At 46.7% G+C, this 18482-nt stretch overlaps 1 protein-coding gene across 2 annotated transcripts in view; it reads right to left on the minus strand.

The window, feature by feature from the left end:
- The window catches only part of cachd1 (cache domain containing 1), a 136726-nt gene that overhangs the window by 24930 nt on the left and 93314 nt on the right, over window positions 1–18482 (minus strand). For both annotated transcript variants that reach the window (XM_042322371.1, XM_042322370.1), the window contains exons 6-12: window positions 14165–14309; window positions 13710–13926; window positions 13142–13291; window positions 6841–7074; window positions 6301–6450; window positions 4320–4443; window positions 707–824 (exon numbers count right to left, since the gene is read on the minus strand). In XM_042322371.1, the coding sequence (XP_042178305.1) occupies window positions 707–824; window positions 4320–4443; window positions 6301–6450; window positions 6841–7074; window positions 13142–13291; window positions 13710–13926; window positions 14165–14309 (1138 nt within the window). The remainder of the gene's footprint in view (window positions 1–706; window positions 825–4319; window positions 4444–6300; window positions 6451–6840; window positions 7075–13141; window positions 13292–13709; window positions 13927–14164; window positions 14310–18482) is intronic.

Genomic DNA, 18482 nt, shown 5'->3' on the forward strand with positions numbered 1-18482 from the left:
GGGACAGACAAAGGGAAAGGGAAAGGAGGGAGGGACCGAGGGAAAGGAAGGGAGGGACAGAGGGGAAGGAAGGGAGGGACAGAGGGAAAGGAAGGGAGGGACAGAGGGAAAGGAAGGGAGGGACAGAGGGAAAGGAAGGGAGGGACAGAGGGAAAGGAAGGGAGGGACAGAGGGAAAGGAAGGGAGGGACAGAGGGAAAGGAAGGGAGGGACAGAGGGAAAGAAAGGGAGGGACAGAGGGAAAGGAAGGGAGGGACAGAGGGAAAGGAAGGGAGGGACAGAGGGAAAGGAAGGGAGGGACAGAGGGAAAGGAAGGGAGGGACAGAGGGAAAGGAAGGGAGGGACAGAGGGAAAGGAAGGGAGGGACAGAGGGGAAGGGAGGGACAGAGGGGAAGGGAGGGACAGAGGGGAAGGGAGGGACAGAGGGGAAGGGAGGGACAGAGGGGAAGGGAGGGAGGGACAGAGGGGAATGGAGGGAGGGACAGAGGGGAATGGAGGGAGGGACAGAGGGGAAGGGAGGGAGGGACAGAGGGGAAGGGAGGGAGGGACAGAGGGGAAGGGAGAGAGGGACAGAGGGGAAGGAAGGGAGGGACAGAGGGGAAGGAAGGGAGGGAAAAAAGGGATATAGATCTAGAGAGGAGAAAGACAAGACAGACACAGACAGACAATCAGTGTGTGACAGACAGGCAATCAGCAGTGCATCGTACCAGTTTCCATGTGTAGCTGACGTTGTATGCATCCTTGCTGGGGTCTCGGAGGCGGTTGGTGTGCCAGGACAGAGAGGAGTTGGTGGGCACAGCTATCACCTGACTTCCCAGGGGCAGACTGGAGAGAGGAACAGGAAGTAGGAGGGTTAATATTAGCAACACAAGATTGTGCAATGCAGTCCGATCACCAAAACACCTCAGACTACAGTATATAAACAAAGATTGCTAGTGTCATGACGTTGCCCTCTTTGGACACCGCGAGCACCATCCCCTTACCTCTGCACCATCTCTCTCTGTCTCCTACAACCAGGCTGCTGTGGTCAGAGAGGTCGTAAATTCCTGGAGGAGACTATCTCCTCATGGCCACAGTATAGAGAGAGAGTGAGTTTCAGAGAGAACAAAGGAATTTCTTCCACCTCACAGAACTGGAGAACCAAATGACATTCATGTTCTGGAGAAAGTATAAAAGATCGGTGAAGAATCCAGCTACGAACTGGTCCGTTTGGTACAATTTTGTGAAACTCATGGGAGACAATACGGCCACATTACCATAATGCTGTTTATACAATAGCCTCAGTTATGAGGATAACATCTAATTGTTGTATAAGATGAATGAGTGAGGGATGATACTGTTTGTGAAATTGTGTAATGTGATTTTGGACTGTTTAATGAAGGAAACTCCAATTCCCTTTGGAGTTTAACTAAATCAGAGGACCGCCCATGAGCACAGTCTGGAGTCATGGGACAGGCCCCTTTCTGCTCTTCCAAATAAAACCCCCACCCGGTTTTCTATCACCAGACCAGCTTACCTCGATAACGAGAGGGCCAAGGTTTGAGAGGAGACAGAGCTTACCTCAATTACGAGATGGCTAAAGGTTGCAGACCAGCTTACCATGAGAGGGCCAAGCTTTGAGTAGAGACCATAAACCTGAGTATAAGCTAAGATTTGAGTAGATAGTTGAATCTTTTAACCATACCACGTGGTTAAACTCAGACTATCGATACCGACTGAATAAGAACAAGTACTTGATATTAATTACTAGTCTGCAGCTAGGAATTCGGTATCATTGAACGTGAAGACCGACAACTGCCGAAACACCTATTCTATAACGACATGAATGAATTTCACTCTGAACTATTCATTCTAACCACAAGAGAGAGAGAAAGAGGGCGGACAGACTCTCCAACAGAAACTAACTTTTCAACAGAGATCCCGACGACACACTGAGCGTAAATACACTGCTCAAAAAAAATTAAGGGAACACTTAAACAACACAATGTAATTCCAAGTCAATCACACTTCTGTGAAATCAAACTGTCCACTTAGGAAGCAACACTAATTGACAATAAATTTCACATGCTGTTGTGCAAATGGAATAGACAACAGGTGGAAATTATAGGCAACTAGCAAGACACCCCCAATAAAGGAGTGGTTCTGCAGGTGGGGACCACAAACCACTTCTCAGTTCCTATGCTTCCTGGCTGATGTTTTGGTCACTTTTGAATGCTGGCGGTGCTTTCACTCTAGTGGTAGCATGAGACGGAGTCTACAAACCACACAAGTGGCTCAGGTAGTGCAGCTTATCCAGGATGGCACATCAATGCGAGCTGTGGCAAGGAGGTTTGCTGTGTCTGTCAGCGTAGTGTCCAGAGCATGGAGGCGCTACCAGGAGACAGGCCAGTACATCAGGAGACGTGGAGGAGGCCGTAGGAGGGCAACAACCCAGCAGCAGGACCGCTACCGCCGCCTTTGTGCAAGGAGGAGCAGGAGGAGCACTGCCAGAGCCCTGCAAAATGACCTCCAGCAGGCCACAAATGTGCATGTGTCTGCTCAAACGGTCAGAAACAGACTCCATGAGGGTGGTATGAGGGCCCGACGTCCACAGGTGGGGGTTGTGCTTACAGCCCAACACCGTGCAGGACGTTTGGCATTTGCCAGAGAACACCAAGATTGGCAAATTTGCCACTGGCGCCCTGTGCTCTTCACAGATGAAAGCAGGTTCACACTGAGCACATGTCACAGACGTGACAGAGTCTGGAGACACAGCCCTCCATGTGCTCGCCAGAGGTAGCCTGACTGCCATATTAGGTACCGAGATGAGATCCTCAGACCCCTTGTGAGACAATATGCTGGTGCGGTTGGCCCTGGGTTCCTCCTAATGCAAGACAATGCTAGACCTCATGTGGCTGGAGTGTGTCAGCAGTTCCTGCAAGAGGAAGGCATTGATGCTATGGACTGGCCCGCCCGTTCCCCAGACCTGAATCCAATTGAACACATCTGGGACATCATGTCTCGCTCCATCCACCAACGCCACGTTGCACCACAGACTGTCCAGGAGTTGGCGGATGCTTTAGTCCAAGTCTGGGAGGAGATCCCTCAGGAGACCATCCACCACCTCATCAGGAGCATGCCCAGGCGTTGTAGGGAGGTCATACAGGCACGTGGAGGCCACACACACTACTGAGCCTCATTTTGACTTGTTTTAAGGACATTACCTCAAAGTTGGATCAGCCTGTAGTGTGGTTTTCCACTTTAATTTTGAGTGTGACTCCAAATCCAGACCTCCATGGGTTGATACATTTGATTTCCATTGATCATTTTTGTGTGATTTTGTTGTCAGCACATTCAACTATGTAAAGAAAAAAGTATCTAATAAGAATATTTCATTCATTCAGATCTAGGATGTGTTATTTTAGTGTTCCCTTTATTTTTTTGAGCAGTGTGTATATATTGATTGCAATTGTTCCCGAATGAGTGAGCGTTCATTTGCAAAGGATTAGCATTTCAATTGTTATAATATTCAACTCTGTAGTGTCTCCTCAGCTGACCCCCCACTCCCCTTTTGTCTAACAAGCCGCCATGCCGGTTTAGCCCACTAGGGCACATTCTCCTATCATTTCCTTGTGACCATATCTACTGTTTGTTATGTATTTCTGTGAATTACTTAGTTAGTAAATAAATGATTTTAAAACAATTGATGTATGGATGCCTCATAGTGAAGACTGGGTTTGTGCAGATGACCAACAATTTGACGTTTGGAATGAGACTAACGTGAGGTAAATAATAATTTTATTTTACCTTTATTTTACTAGGCAAGTCAGTTAAGAACAAATTCTTATTTTCAATGACGGCCTAGAAACAGTGGGTTAACTGCCTGTTCAAGGGCAGAATGACAGATTTGTACCTTGTCAGCTCGGGGATTAGAACTTGCAACCTTTCGGTTACTAGTCCAACGCTCTAACCAATAGGCTACCCTGCCGCCCCGGAATTCATTCATTCGAAGTCTAATTGATCAGATATTAAAATATCTGAAAGTTATATTAAGAAAATTCTAACATTATAATCTGAATATTTTCCTTGGTGCCCCGACTTCCTAGTTAAATACAGTTCATGATAAATCAGTTTAATCGCATAATAATAATAATAATAATTACAGAGAGTTATTTGATAAATAAGTCTTCAGATTTTATGATTTAAAAGACACGACACTCTGACAAAGAGAGTGGATGAAAACATCTTACTACATTACTAGTCTGCCTTGAGTTTCCAGAATCTATACATACTGGTGAAACCCCACCTCTCATTGCCCCCTGACCCTTGACCCTAACTCACCGGAGAATGTTGTCCCGTACTACGGGGAACCCAGGGATGTTTTCATAGTGGATGATGTCAGTGTGGAGGGGAGGCTCTGTCATCAGGTAGGGCCGCGTGAGGGAAGGGTGCATCAGGGTGTAACCTGGGAAACCAAAAACAACTACATCATCAGAACTGAAAAAGCATCATCAATCAATGCCATCAGGGGCTCTTCACAGGAGCAGCCCTTCATGCAGCCCCCAGCACCTTGACCCCACCTCACCCCAGGGACGGGCTACTGCTCCTTGGGCAGGGTGAGGCCAGATCACCCCTAGTACTGTGGTCCTGTATCCAGGCAGGCACCAGAGCAGCACTAATAGTAAGCTATGGGAGATTGAAAGCCCTTACGAGGGAGGGAAGGATGGAGAGAGGCGGGGGGGGGGTGTATTTTAAGTAGGGCAAAGCGAGAGAGCTAGGGAGACCGAGCGAGCAAGAGCGAGGAGAATCCCTTTTCTCTAACGACAAGGTATCTCTGACCATATCACCAACCATTCGGATTGTTTACCAAAATCCCTACTAGGCTGACCCAGTTTCATAATAACCCAGTCAATACACGTCTGAGCATGGCCTTTCCAAACCACCCTAGTAAACCACCCTAGCTCTTAAATATAGCTAGCCTGTGTTAATACTAAAGGAAAACCTCAAATTAGTGGCAGTGAAGCGCTGAGACAAACCCTAGCTCTTGCCCAGTCCCTGCATCTCGGTGCGCCCCTGGCCCAGTCCCTGCCTCTCGGTGGGCCCCTGTATAATTATGTGCACCAAATAACGTACACGCCAATCACCAAATAATTCTGGGGAACAGTCAATGGAACTGTAGCCTGTTCAGATGGGTTAAATGGAAAGTGAAATCTGGACACTGACTGTAGGTCTATAACCTCTCACATAGCCTTACTATTAACTCCTGCAGAATTAAACATTTCTTGCAGTGAAATTATGCACCAAATGTAGGCTAAATTTGGACTTGGGAACAGGAGTGGAGAAATATGCTTTCTTTCTGCATCTTGAGATAGTTGGGTCGTTTTCACAGCTTTCTATTTCCTTACAACTGGTCCAACTGATGTAAATTTGGACATTTTGCACAGAAAATATATATATTTTTTGCATGATTGCATTTTCTTCTCAGTCCCTAAACGTCTTTGCTTCACGAAAGAAAATGACACAGATAAAAACTTTACCGATGTCAACAAAACTGAAGCATTCTATTGATCTATGACATTATTCTGGTGAGCAGGGGTTTATTTAGTATTCTAGGGCAACATATAATGACAGGAGAGAAGCGGCATGTATCTATTTATAGACCAGTTGACTAACAAAGAGCCCACAAAAGGGTAGTAAATTACAAAGAAGCATATCTAAATCAGGCCAAACACACCCTGCATCCGCTAATGGGGTGCAAACTGGTCTTATGCATGCCTAATGACCGGACTCAGTCAGACTGGCACTCCCCCTCCGAGTCAGAGCTAACTCTGGCTCCACTATGCCAGACACTGGGTCCAATAGTAGCAGTACTACTGTAGCCTGGAGTGTAGAGAACTAATGTTATCTTCCCTGGGATGCCCCAGAGAGGCCTACTCTGTCATACAATACTGTGGCCTGGAGAGGAAAGCACTAATGTGCCTGGACTGGAGAGGAGAGCACTAATGTGCCTGGACTGGAGAGGAGAGCACGAATGTGCCTGGACTGGAGAGGAGAGCACGAATGTGCCTGGACTGGAGAGGAGAGCACGAATGTGCCTGGACTGGAGAGCACTAATGTGCCTGGACTGGAGAGGAGAGCACTAATAACAGAAGAACTAAAAGGCTGAGACAAGACTTTCGCATAGGAGTTGTTGTCCTCAAGGAGAGTGCAGGGTTAGGGTAAGTGTGGAGGTGTTGGACACACCTTTGTTGTCTATGAGGAAGGTGTAGGAGGCCAGCATTAGGGTTAGTGTGTAGGGTTTTAGGGTTAGTATAAGGTGTACCTTTGTTGTCTATGAGGAAGGTGTAGGAGGCCAAGGAATCCTGGTAGTAGGTGACGTCCTCTAGAATGTAGGCTAGGTTCACGTCCACCCCAACCACACCCAGCAACAGGTTGCCAAAGTAACAGGGCCGGCTCACCGTCATGATGAAACCTGCAGGGAGAGGACAGATAGTTTTACATGACTCTGATTGATCACCAAGAGCCCAAATCAATCAGATCCAGTTTATAATATTTTTTTTACCACTTTAGGTTTAGCGGCTTAGTGTACATTAGTACTAACCTTAAACGTGATGTGGACATAAGAGCAGAACTGGTCCCAGACCAGTTGTTAGGTCCCAACTATAATCCCCCCCAAATTTTAACAGCCATGACCCCAGGACCAATTGTTAGGAACTGGTCCTGTGGTCCTGGTAGGGCATGTTGAAGCTCTATCATCTATTCGTTACCACTGATTTAGGATCAGATCACTGTACCTCAGCTCTAGCCTTAACCATAATGACTAGAACAGACCAACTGGTCCTAGATCTGTGTCTAAACCCACCGTCTCCCATGGGGTCCTGGTAGGGCAGGCTGAAGCAGGACAGGTCTATCATGCGGTTGGGCAGGTTGATGTAGAAGCGTCCCACGGTGGTCTCCAGGTTACTGAGCTGATTCAGGACCATCATGCTCCCCTTCACCACGGGGAGTGCCGAGCGGTCCGGGACGCCGTACTTCAAAGAGTTCTGCTCCGCTAGGTCACGCAGGAACGCTAGCTCCTTCAGACCCGTCACGCCCTCTGTTGAGGAAGAAGAGAGCAACAGATGTTTTACAGATGTTTTGCAGATGCGTTCAAATATATTGGAACCATTGAACGATTCACTATTTCTTGTAAAATAAGTTGACAATTTCAAAAACTGTGTTCACACATGTATTTGTTTGATGCACAGGACACAGGACACCCAAAAATACAAAATAAAAACGTACACATTGAGATTTTTCACTTCAAAGTGGAAAAATGGCCTGGTTAAATTAATCTAAATGTAATTTGATTTGGATGGAAGTAGGGCTGTTGTGGTGACCGTATTACCACCGCACCAGTGGTCACGAGTCATGAAGGCAGTCAAATTCAACGTAACCTAGGTTCACGTTTAGTCACAGTAATTAGGCTTCTCCAAGTTGATGCTGCTGCTGGTCATTAGTAGCCTACCAAACTTGCTAAATGCCTGGTATTCAGCACTCTATTTCCCTCTAATCCCTCTGACATCAATGCAAAAGGTATCTAATCAAACACTTCATGAAAGCCCATGAGCTCATGTTGCGCAATATTTCAATACACTATGCAATTGCGCGAGAGGACAGAGTGATGGCCTCTACTAAAAAGAGGAGGATCAGCTTTCTATAGGGTAGGCATACTATATTTATTTCTCAACTTTCCTAATATTAAGCACATTGCTTATATTTACATAGCCTACCTGGCTGGCATGAAAATAAACCACGGGGAATAGCATACTCCATTCGCTATTTAAGTGCATAGATGACATGTATTTCCCCCTGCCCGTCTCAATACAGGTGCATGATAATGGTCGTTTCTAAATCAAAGTAAATGTCACACATATATTATTTAGTATATGTAAAGACAAGATCAAATTTAAGAATAGTCTGATGGGTGACAATATTAGCCTATCACTGAATGATGCCCAGCATATGAAACAAATAGTTTTTTGTGTGACTTTTTGTGAATCATAATTGCACTCCTGATGTAGCCTAGACCATAGGCCTATGCTTTAATAAGGTCTGTATTGCCACTAAAGTGGCCAAATAACTTCTTAAAATGATGCACATTAATCCGCTTTACACAGGGTGTAGAGCCTAACTGGCATACATAAGCTGCGCTTGAGTTTGTGTGGGGAAGTGTGTGTGTGGGGAAGGTCATTTTCAGCATAAAAATGCAACTTTATAATAAAAGCATCACATGCATAATCACATTTGCGGTAACTTTTGATAATGGTGTTTTCCAGCTAATGGAACATTCACGCTTATTGCCTACTACCATGTGCGCATTGCTGCGTTTATAATGTGAAGAAATAGCCTAATAGTTTATCAACATTTTAAGCCAAATGTTCTGATTTGTTGCATCAGCCACATTGCGTTAAAAAAAATTCGCTAGTGCTTGTATTAATTTGGGATCTATCGCATTCCACAACTGTCCCAGACTATGTTTGGAAAATGTATTTCTCACACAGAATAGAATATGTCGACCTTTGTACTATGGGGTATAGTAGATTGACATAGTGCTTTTGCTGATCGTTAGCCCTACTCATCTTGTTGGCTTAAGAAAAGTAAATGGACAGTTCTTCAAATATCTTCAATATGCACCTCGGAATTGGATAAGGACGCACAGTTGTGTCCCCGATGTGTCTGTCTTCACTTATAGCCTGTAAGAAAGACCCGATCACATGGAGTGTTCAGCACCGCAAACGGCCTAGATTTTTTTAGGGTGCATTACAGCCACACAAAGGGGATGCCGTTGTGAAATTCTAGGCATTATCAAGTGCTTGTCAAATTGTGAATGAGAGACTGATGAAGTGTTTACAGACTGCGCAAAAAAACAAAGCATCATGCAGCCTTACAATGTATAAAAAAATCTAAACATTTAGCGCAATGTTTTTAGAACTAAAGTTACAATAATAACTCAATTAAAAACATTTAGGACTGCCTACCGCTCAGCACAGAATAGCCCCATGTTTGGAGAAAATATCCTTTCTATTTTATTCAGCTTTGTTCAATTGTATTCTTCATACTATAAAATAAAGCCACGGAATTTTAAGCAAATCTTGTCTGCTGAATTGAACTAGTGTAGCCCACAGCCATTTGGCATAGACAGATCAGGAACTAAGAAAAGGACAACTCAGAGTATGCTATTCTGTTCTTCTGAAATAGACTACATTTTCTTCATATCATGCTTCTATAGACCTGACCATGTAATGGTAAATTACCGTGAGACCAACAGTTATTTGTTTGACAATCACCGGCTGGCAACATTTTGTGACCGCCACAGCCCTAGTTGGAAGCAAGTGATTCTCGGCAAGTGTAATATATGCCACCTGTGGTAAGTTGCAGGTGCCTATAGAAAAATAGCAATTGAGACAGTTTTTAAAAGAGTAACCAGAACATGCTGCACCATTAGTAGTGCAAGAGTGATAATATATTTGACCGCATCATGTAGGTTTGTTGTATATTGACACAACACAAGACAATATAAAGGTAATGACACTCCCCATCGTGGTGACCGGTGCACCGAGAAGCGTAGAGTAGCGCTGCATAGAGCAAAGTCAATCATCGTCGAGCAGCGCTGAGAACCGCAGAGCTGCATAGAGCAATGTCAAGCATCGTCGCGCAGCGTAGAGAACCGCAGAGCTGCATAGAACAATGTCAAGCATCGTCGCGCAGCGTAGAGAACCGCAGAGCAGCATAGAGCAATGTCAAGCATCGTCGCGCAGCGTAGAGAACCGCAGAGCAGCATAGAGCAATGTCAAGCATCGTCGCGCAGCGTAGAGAACCGCAGAGCAGCATAGAGCAATGTCAAGCATCGTCGCGCAGCGTAGAGAACCGCAGAGCTGCATAGAGCAATGTCAAGCATCGTCGCGCAGCGTAGAGAACCGCAGAGCTGCATAGAGCAATGTCAAGCATCGTCGCATAGAGAACCGCAGAGCAGCGTAGAGTAGAGCAGCATAGAGCAATGTCAAGCATCGTCGCGTAGAGAACCGCAGAGCAGCATAGAGCCATGTCAAGCATCGTCGCGTAGAGACCTGCAGAGCAGCGTAGAGCAGCATAGAACAATGTCAAGCATCGTCGCGCAGCGTAGAGAACCGCAGAGGAGCATAGAGCAATGTCAAGCATCGTCGAGCAGCGTAGAGAACCGCAGAGCAGCGTAGAGCAGCATAGAACAATGTCAAGCATCGTCGAGCAGCGTAGAGAACCGCAGAGCTGCATAGAGCAGCGTAGAGAACCGCAGAGCTGCATAGAGCAGCGTTGAGAACCGCAGAGCTGCATAGAGCAGCGTTGAGAACCGCAGAGCTGCATAGAGCAGCGTTGAGAACCGCAGAGCTGCATAGAGCAGCGTTGAGAACCGCAGAGCTGCATAGAGCAGCGTAGAGAACCGCAGAGCTGCATAGAGCAGTGTTGAGAACCGCAGAGCTGCATAGAGCAGCGTTGAGAACCGCAGAGCTGCATAGAGCAGCGTTGAGAACCGCAGAGCTGCATAGAGCAGAGCAGCATAGAGCAGCCTTGAGAACCGCAGAGCTGCATAGAGCAATGTCAAGCATCGTCGAGCAGCGTAGAGAACCGCAGAGCAGCGTAGAGTAGAGCAGCATAGAGCAGCCTTGAGAACCGCATAGAGCAGCGTTGAGAACCGCAGAGCTGCATAGAGCAGAGCTGCATAGAGCAGCCTTGAGAACCGCAGAGCTGCATAGAGCAGAGCAGAGCTGCATAGAGCAGCCTTGAGAACCGCATAGAGCAGCCTTGAGAACCGCAGAGCAGCGTAGAGCAGAGCGGCACAGAGCAGAGCGGCACAAAGCAGAACGGCACAAAGCGGGGCAGAGCGGCACAGGGCGGGGCAGAGCGGCACAGGGCGGGGCAGAGCGGCACAGGGCGGGGCAGAGCGGCACAGGGCGGGGCAGAGCGGCACAGGGCGGGGCAGGGCGGCACAGGGCGGGGCAGGGCGGCACAGGGCAGGGCAGAGCGGCACAGGGCAGGGCAGAGCGGCACAGGGCAGGGCAGAGCGGCACAGGGCAGGGCAGAGCGGCACAGGGCAGGGCAGAGCGGCACAGGGCAGGGCAGAGCGGCACAGGGCAGGGCAGAGCGGCACAGGGCAGGGCAGAGCGGCACAGGGCAGGGCAGAGCGGCACAGGGCAGGGCAGAGCGGCACAGGGCAGGGCAGAGCGGCACAGGGCAGGGCAGAGCGGCACAGGGCAGGGCAGAGCGGCACAGGGCAGGGCAGAGCGGCACAAAGCAGGGCAGAGCGGCACAAAGCAGGGCAGAGCGGCACAAAGCAGGGCAGAGCGGCACAGTGGCACAAAGCAGGGCAGAGCGGCACAAAGCAGGGCAGAGCGGCACAGTGGCACAAAGCAGGGCAGAGCAGTACAGTGCAGAGCGGCACAAAGCAGGGCAGAGCAGCACAGTGCAGAGCAGCACAGTGCAGAGCAGCACAAAGCAGGGCAGAGCGGCACAGTGCAGAGCAGCACAAAGCAGGGCAGAGCAGCACAGTGCAGAGCGGCACAAAGCAGGGCAGAGCAGCACAGTGCAGAGCGGCACAAAGCAGGGCAGAGCAGAGCGGCACAAAGCAGGGCAGAGCAGAGCGACATAAAGTACCGTCGTAGAGCAGAGCGACATAAAGAGAGCAGAGCAGCATAGAACAGACACATAGATTTGAGGTCCTTCGATGTACTGATATCAATGTAAGAAAATGTCCTCTGTAATATTCATTGACTTTATAACAGAGGACACCCTAGAATGATCTCTCCAACATGGCTGCCCAGACAGCTGTCACTGGGCACATTTGGCATTAAGACAGGGCTTAATGGATTAATGGGGATCAAGTCAAGCCTTAATACTTAGGGCCTTGTCTGATAATAATAGGATGCTGCACACATGAGAATGTTGCACTATTGACAGGAGTGAGTCAACAGGAGGTGAAAGAAGTCCATACAGCCTGGTACGTGTGGATACAGCTCTGCTCAAACTGGACAGCAGAGGTCATAGTTGGAATGGCCATAGATGAACATTTGGCCAATGATATTCTCTGTCAAATCAATTATTCTGTGGGGGATTTACAGGTTACTGTTAAAGTATATCTTTAAATCAATCTCCTGTTTTTTATGTCTGATAAGGTATTTTAGATGGATTGAGTTTGTTCGTGGTTCACAAATCAGGCAGGTGGGACTGGGAAGTATTAGACAGTCACAGACCAGGGGGAAGTCTAGATGGTTTGGAAATACAGTCCATAGCTGAAGATTTCACTCTCCAACCATTTGGCCCTTCTAGTTCTAGCATTTCATCAAAAAACAGACACAGACAAACATGCTTAGTTCAAACATCAGAGTTGATGTGAGAGAAAAGATCACTGGTCACCTTTAACAATCATCAGCTTACACCTGGCACACACACACAGCTCTATGCATTTCTCACAATGTGTTACACAACAAAAGCTTTCTGGGTGCTATGCTAATCAACTCAAGATGATTACATATTTCTGAATCCTTTTCATCATGGCCCCTTTTAAACAAGCGGCCCCCGGCTGTCTTTGTCACGCACTACCCTTTGATGTCTTTAGACTAAGGCGCTCTCAGTTGTCCCTCATTTTAATCTCCTAATGAACATGATTTGTGCTAATTCCAGGCTAAGGCATGTACTGTGAAGGGGTCTCTGTGTAGGACATGGAGCGAAGGATGAGGAGAAGGGGAGGAGGGAGGGGAGACAGGTGAAGAGGGCCAATAGAGAGGGGGAGGTGGAGACATAACAGACACACAGGAGAAAACAAAAAGCCTTTGATGTTCCTGAGCACCTCTCCAGTCTGCACTGGCCCCATTCACCCACCCCTCCCTCATCCCGGTGGCTGGGTAGGTCCAGCAGCAGTACCCATAACACACACATTCCACTACTAATCAGGATCGATACACCATCAATCACATTACAAAACATATTGGATTTGTATTGACATTATAAACATACTAATGCCACTACCAGCCACCACCAAGGCATTTCCTTTTCTCGTGATGGAGTGACTCAATGTGATTTCTGAACAATGTGTGTGGTGGAGGGTGATTACGATCATAAACAAACTGTGTGTGGTGGGTGGTTCCTACCATTCATGAGGGCGTAGGTGAGGATCATGACGGAGTTGTTGAGGTGGCGGTTCTCCTCTTTGACCACACGGAGGGTGTCTCTCTTCTCATGCTCCGATGCGTCTCGGGACGTGATGCCAGACGACAGGTAGACGATCACCATGTCTGTGTCTGACAGGAACACACAAGCACAGAGAGATCAGAAACAAATCCTTGGTCATAAATCCTTCATCTCACAAGTCCTCCACCTCTTGAGTCACATTCATTGCCACATAACTGACAAATCGGCATTCCCTATGGAACCCTCAAACGCAAAGCTGGACCTGGAAGTCAGCTCCACTGCTTTAATACATTCTTCCCCTCTAATCAGGGACTGATTTAGACCTGGGACTCCAGGTGGGTGATTCCCCTCTAATCAGGGACTGATTTAGACCTGGGACTCCAGGTGGATGCAATTAATTATCAGGTAGAACAGTAACCAGCAGGCTCCGGACCTCGTAGGGTAAGAGTTGAATACCTCTGCTATAGAACAAGCCTGTAGCATCAGTGGCCCGTAAGGACTGCATTTCCCATAGTTTCCTGTTCTTACTGGTGAGTTTCCGGGTGGCGTTGCTGGTGTTCCTGAGGAGCTGGAAGGCCTTCTGGAAGCCCAGTGCATGCTGGGTAGGGCTGTCAGAGGCCTTGAGGTTGGTGATGAAGGCGCTCATCTTCCTCTTGGTCTCGCTGGTGGCAGGAGACAGGAAGCTCTTATAGCACTGGTCCAGAGAACAGGAGCGCACAGCCTCCGCTGAGGACAGGATCGAGACCTGGTGAAGAGGACATGCACAGACACAAGTGCGCATTACATACAAACACAACATAAACAACCACTTTGGGATTGTAATCACGGGGCATATGCACAATCTGTTTTAGCTTCAGAGGGAGAGAACGGGTGGTTATATCTAGAACATGGATGGTGTCAGAGGTCATCAGTTTCAGAAAGGCTGGGGAATTGGGCTACAGGGAGGGGAGTAAGGGCTGGGTAATCAGAGCAGAGCTCCTCACCTTGTCGTGTTCATCTATAGAGTTGAGGACGACGAGGGCAGCATCTCTGGCAATCTGGAGCTGTGTTTCTGTAATGGTCACTCCGTGGTCGATTATCACCACGATGTGTTTGGACTGGGGCCGCACTGCCGTCACGTACACTGGCCTGCGAGGACCCACACGCAGACATGTGATGAGTACACAAAGGCTGTCCCAGACTAAAAAACATCTTGGTCGACCAAGAGTCGTCTGTTCTTACAACCAATTGATTGAAAAAAATGTTAAATGTGTATTTATCCATATATTGACAGATCCTATGTGTTTTAATCAAATCAACTATTTTTACTGAGCTTGTCTGATGCTTTAAGCACACTATTTGATTAAATAATTAAGACACACAAATTATTAGAGGGAATACGACCAGCAATTGATTTGATTGTGCCGGGCCGTGCTCAGACTTGCTGCGCTGTGTAAAAACAGAAAGACAGTGAGTGTGTGACAAGCACCCGTTGTCTCTCTCTCCTCCCTACTGTAGCAACCACCACAGAACATCAGTGTTTATCTGTCTGTCCATGTTGCTGAAGCTGCAACATAATCACAGCCATTTCTGACTGAAAAGTTCTGTTTCCAAAATCCCTCACCTGTTTAGGAAAAACATTCCCTCAACCCTTAACCCTTGCTCTATTAACGTGGCACGTATGCACCGCATGCATGAGACCAAAGACCTATTCGCACGGGACTAGTATTACTAGAGAACGTTGATTAGTTAATTATAACTCTATGTCCGTTAATCCAGAGGACGATTCGGTCGGGATTAGTTTTTTCCAAACTGCCCCCTGTAATTCTTTGGCAGTTACGACAGAAACCTGGAGGTTTTTATTCTAGGCGTGAAGATACAGTATTTCAACATGTATCATGGCGACACTAGACCAAAACATCTTTGGTATAGTGTGACCATAATATTTGAATTGAGGAAGTGTGATCATATTCATTAGGATGTTGTAGTGACCCGCAGTACGTCCTAAATGCTCCCCAGCATTCAGATGTGAGCTAAACAGCGCAATTACACTTGAGATGCATTTAAGGCTATAGATGAGAAAACATACTTATTATTTCCAAACATGTAGGTCAGTTGTATGCTGCTTTGCGATCTATTAACAGCAAGGGTTGCATTAAATCGGCTCAATATGTTTTACTGATGCATTTGGCAATATTCAATTAATAAGTACAAAATATATAAACAAAAGCATTCACTGTGGAAGTTGATGGGCTACATGTAGGCCATTCATATATAGCTTATGCACTTCAAATTTCAAATGTATCCAATCAGTTATTGTTTTCTTGCGCAAACCGCGAGCAACACCTATTTCTCTCAAAACACAGGGATGTCAATTCGCACGGGACTAGTATTATCAGAGGACAGTGGGTTATTCTGTCTGGAATTGTTGTTCTCCTGCCATGTAAAAATTACTGACAAGGCAGCAGTGGCGACCCGCCATTCAGGGTAGGTGGGGCAGACCACCAGCTCAGCTAAAACTATATATTTTATAATTGTTTTGCCTGTTTTGCATGTTATTTTAGCATTAATACATGTCACATATCAGTTTACAAACAATGTATAAATAAAACGACAAAGAAAACAAGTTAATAAAGCTGCATTCAAACATGGTCTCTTTTTTGCTTTCTTGAGTAAGGCAGCTCCAAAATGCAGTTGTTTCAGCCTAGCTCAGTGCTTTCTGTGGTGGTGAGGCACCCAGTGGAAAATACGGAGTGTAGGGGTTGGTAATGTTCTCTAGTTGCGCCGTGATAGGCTCAGTGTTCTGTCACTCATGGGGACACTACATCACCACAAAATCTACAGGTAGAGCTCGAAAATTCTAGCCCCTTGTGTGCTGCCATAGAGTTACAATAGAAGTGCCCTTCCAAGAAGACTCAAGGGCATTGGCCACAGACAAAATGACATCAAATCACGTTATATCTACAGCAGCTTTGATTGGACTGATCATGTCAATATTATACTTTCAAAATCTTAGCTAGCAGTCATCATCATCATGAATCAAGTCGACAATCAACTGGCAAATCCTTTTCAATCCTTGTCAAATGAAGAGAAATTATAGATAAAACGTATCGGAAATCTCGGGCTTCAGTTCAATACAACTGGGAACTTGGGGGGGGGGAGAAAACAAGCAACGACTGGAAAAATGTGTTTTTAACGGTTATCCAACTCGGAATTCCAAGTCGGGAACTCGGGCCTCTTTCTAGAGCTCCGACCTGAAGATCACTGATGTCATCATGATTTGTCCTTGTTTTTTTCAGAGTTCCCAGTTGTCTTGAAAGCACCATAAATCTAGAGAATGCCAGACTTTGATAACAAACTTTGCCCATGAAGGACCGCCGCGCCACCTTCCTGTTCAAGTGAGCACAGCACAACAAGGTGATTACAAAAATGTCTTATATGCTGTTGTATAATTGATGTAATATGCCAGGTAGATAAACTCAGCAACAAAATAAACGTCAATTCGTAAAAATCCAAATAACTTCACAGATCTTCATTGTAAAGGGTTTAAACACTGTTTCCCATGCTTGTTCAATGAACCATAAACAATTAATGAACATGCACCTGTGGAACGGTCGTTAAGACACTAACAGCTTACAAACGGTAGGCAAATAAGGTCACAGTTATAACTTAGGACACAAGAGAGGCCTTTCTACTGACTCTGAAAAATACCAAAAGAAAGATGCCCAGGGTCCCTGCTCATCTGCGTGAACGTGCCTTAGGCATGTTGCAAGGAGGCATGAGGACTGCAGATGTGGCCAGGGCAAAAAAATTCAATGTCCGTACTGTGAGACACCTAAGACAGCGCCACATGGAGACAGGACGGACAGCTGATTGTCCTCGCAGTGGCAGACCATGTGTAACAATAACTGCACAGGATCGGTACATCCGAACATCACACCTGCGGGACAGGTACAGGACGACAACTGCCAGAGTTACACCAGGAACGCACAATCCCTCCATTACAACACGCCCTCAGTTCAGCCTCTCTCAGCCTATTGCGGACAGACACTGAGGGCGTGTTTCAAGGCAGGTCCTCATCAGACATCACGTCGCATATGGGCACAAACCCACCGCCGCTGGACCAGACAGGACTGGCAAAAAGTGCTCTTCTGTGATGAGTCGTGGTTTTGTCTCACCAGGGGTGACGGTCAGACTCGCGTTTATCGTCGACAGACCATGACGGACCCCTCCCTCGTGTGGTACCCTTCCTGCAGGCTCATCCTGACATGACCCTCCAGCATGACAATGCCACCAGCCATACTGCTCGTTCTGTGCGTGATATCCTGCAAGACAGGAATGTCAGTGTCCTGCAATGGCCAGCAAAGAGCCCGGATCTCAATCCCATTGAGCACGTCTGGGTACCTGTTGGATTAGAGGGTGAGGGCTAGGGCCATTCCCCCCAGAAATGTCCAGGAACTCCAGGGGAACATCTCACAGCAAGAACTGGCAAATCTGGTGCAGTCCATGAGGAGCAGATGCACTGCAGCACTTAATGCAGCTGGTGGCCACACCAGATACTGACTATTACTTTCGATTTTGACCTCCCCTTTGTTCAGGGACACATTATTCAATTTCTGATAGTCACATGTCTGTGGAACTTGTTCAGTTTATGTCTCAGTTGTTGAATCTTGTTATGTTCATACAAATATTTACACATGTTAAGTTTGCTGAAAATAAACGCAGTTGACAGTGTGAGGACGTTATTTTTTGATAAGTTTATGTACACAGTAGCTAAGAAAGTAATACTAGGTGTATGTTGTGTAGTAAGCTGCCTCACCCGGATACATTTGGTCCCTTTCCCCCCTCATAATTTAGCCAACTGTTCTGACTTGGTGGTGCAATTCTAGCCTATAGACTGTTTTAGAAAAATGTAATCATTGAATATTGTAAGAGCTTTCATTTTCTGCTTATATGCCCCCTTCATTTATCCTACAGTTCTGACTTGGTGTACAGGGAGAATACTGTAAAAACGGTCCATGTTCTGAATTAAGTCTCTGTACATTTCAAAAGTGCTAAACAAATAGTTATATCGACTACGTGTCCTAGCTCGCTCATTACTGTCTTAATCAAAAAATGACAGATTGCCTCATAAGCTCGTCGTCCCGTTATGCCATAGTTCTCAATTGACCGTAGAAAACACATTTGTTTAAGCAAGTCATCCATATCAGCTATGTTTTTTAAGGCAGTAAATGAGGCTGAATAGCCCGGTGGAGCAGTGGTGAGGTTTGGGACTTCTGTTGGGACTCTGCTGTTGTGACAGCTTTATGAAGGCCCGAACAT

Source organism: Oncorhynchus tshawytscha, linkage group LG05, assembly GCF_018296145.1.
Source record: "Oncorhynchus tshawytscha isolate Ot180627B linkage group LG05, Otsh_v2.0, whole genome shotgun sequence".
Lineage (NCBI taxonomy): Eukaryota > Metazoa > Chordata > Actinopteri > Salmoniformes > Salmonidae > Oncorhynchus > Oncorhynchus tshawytscha.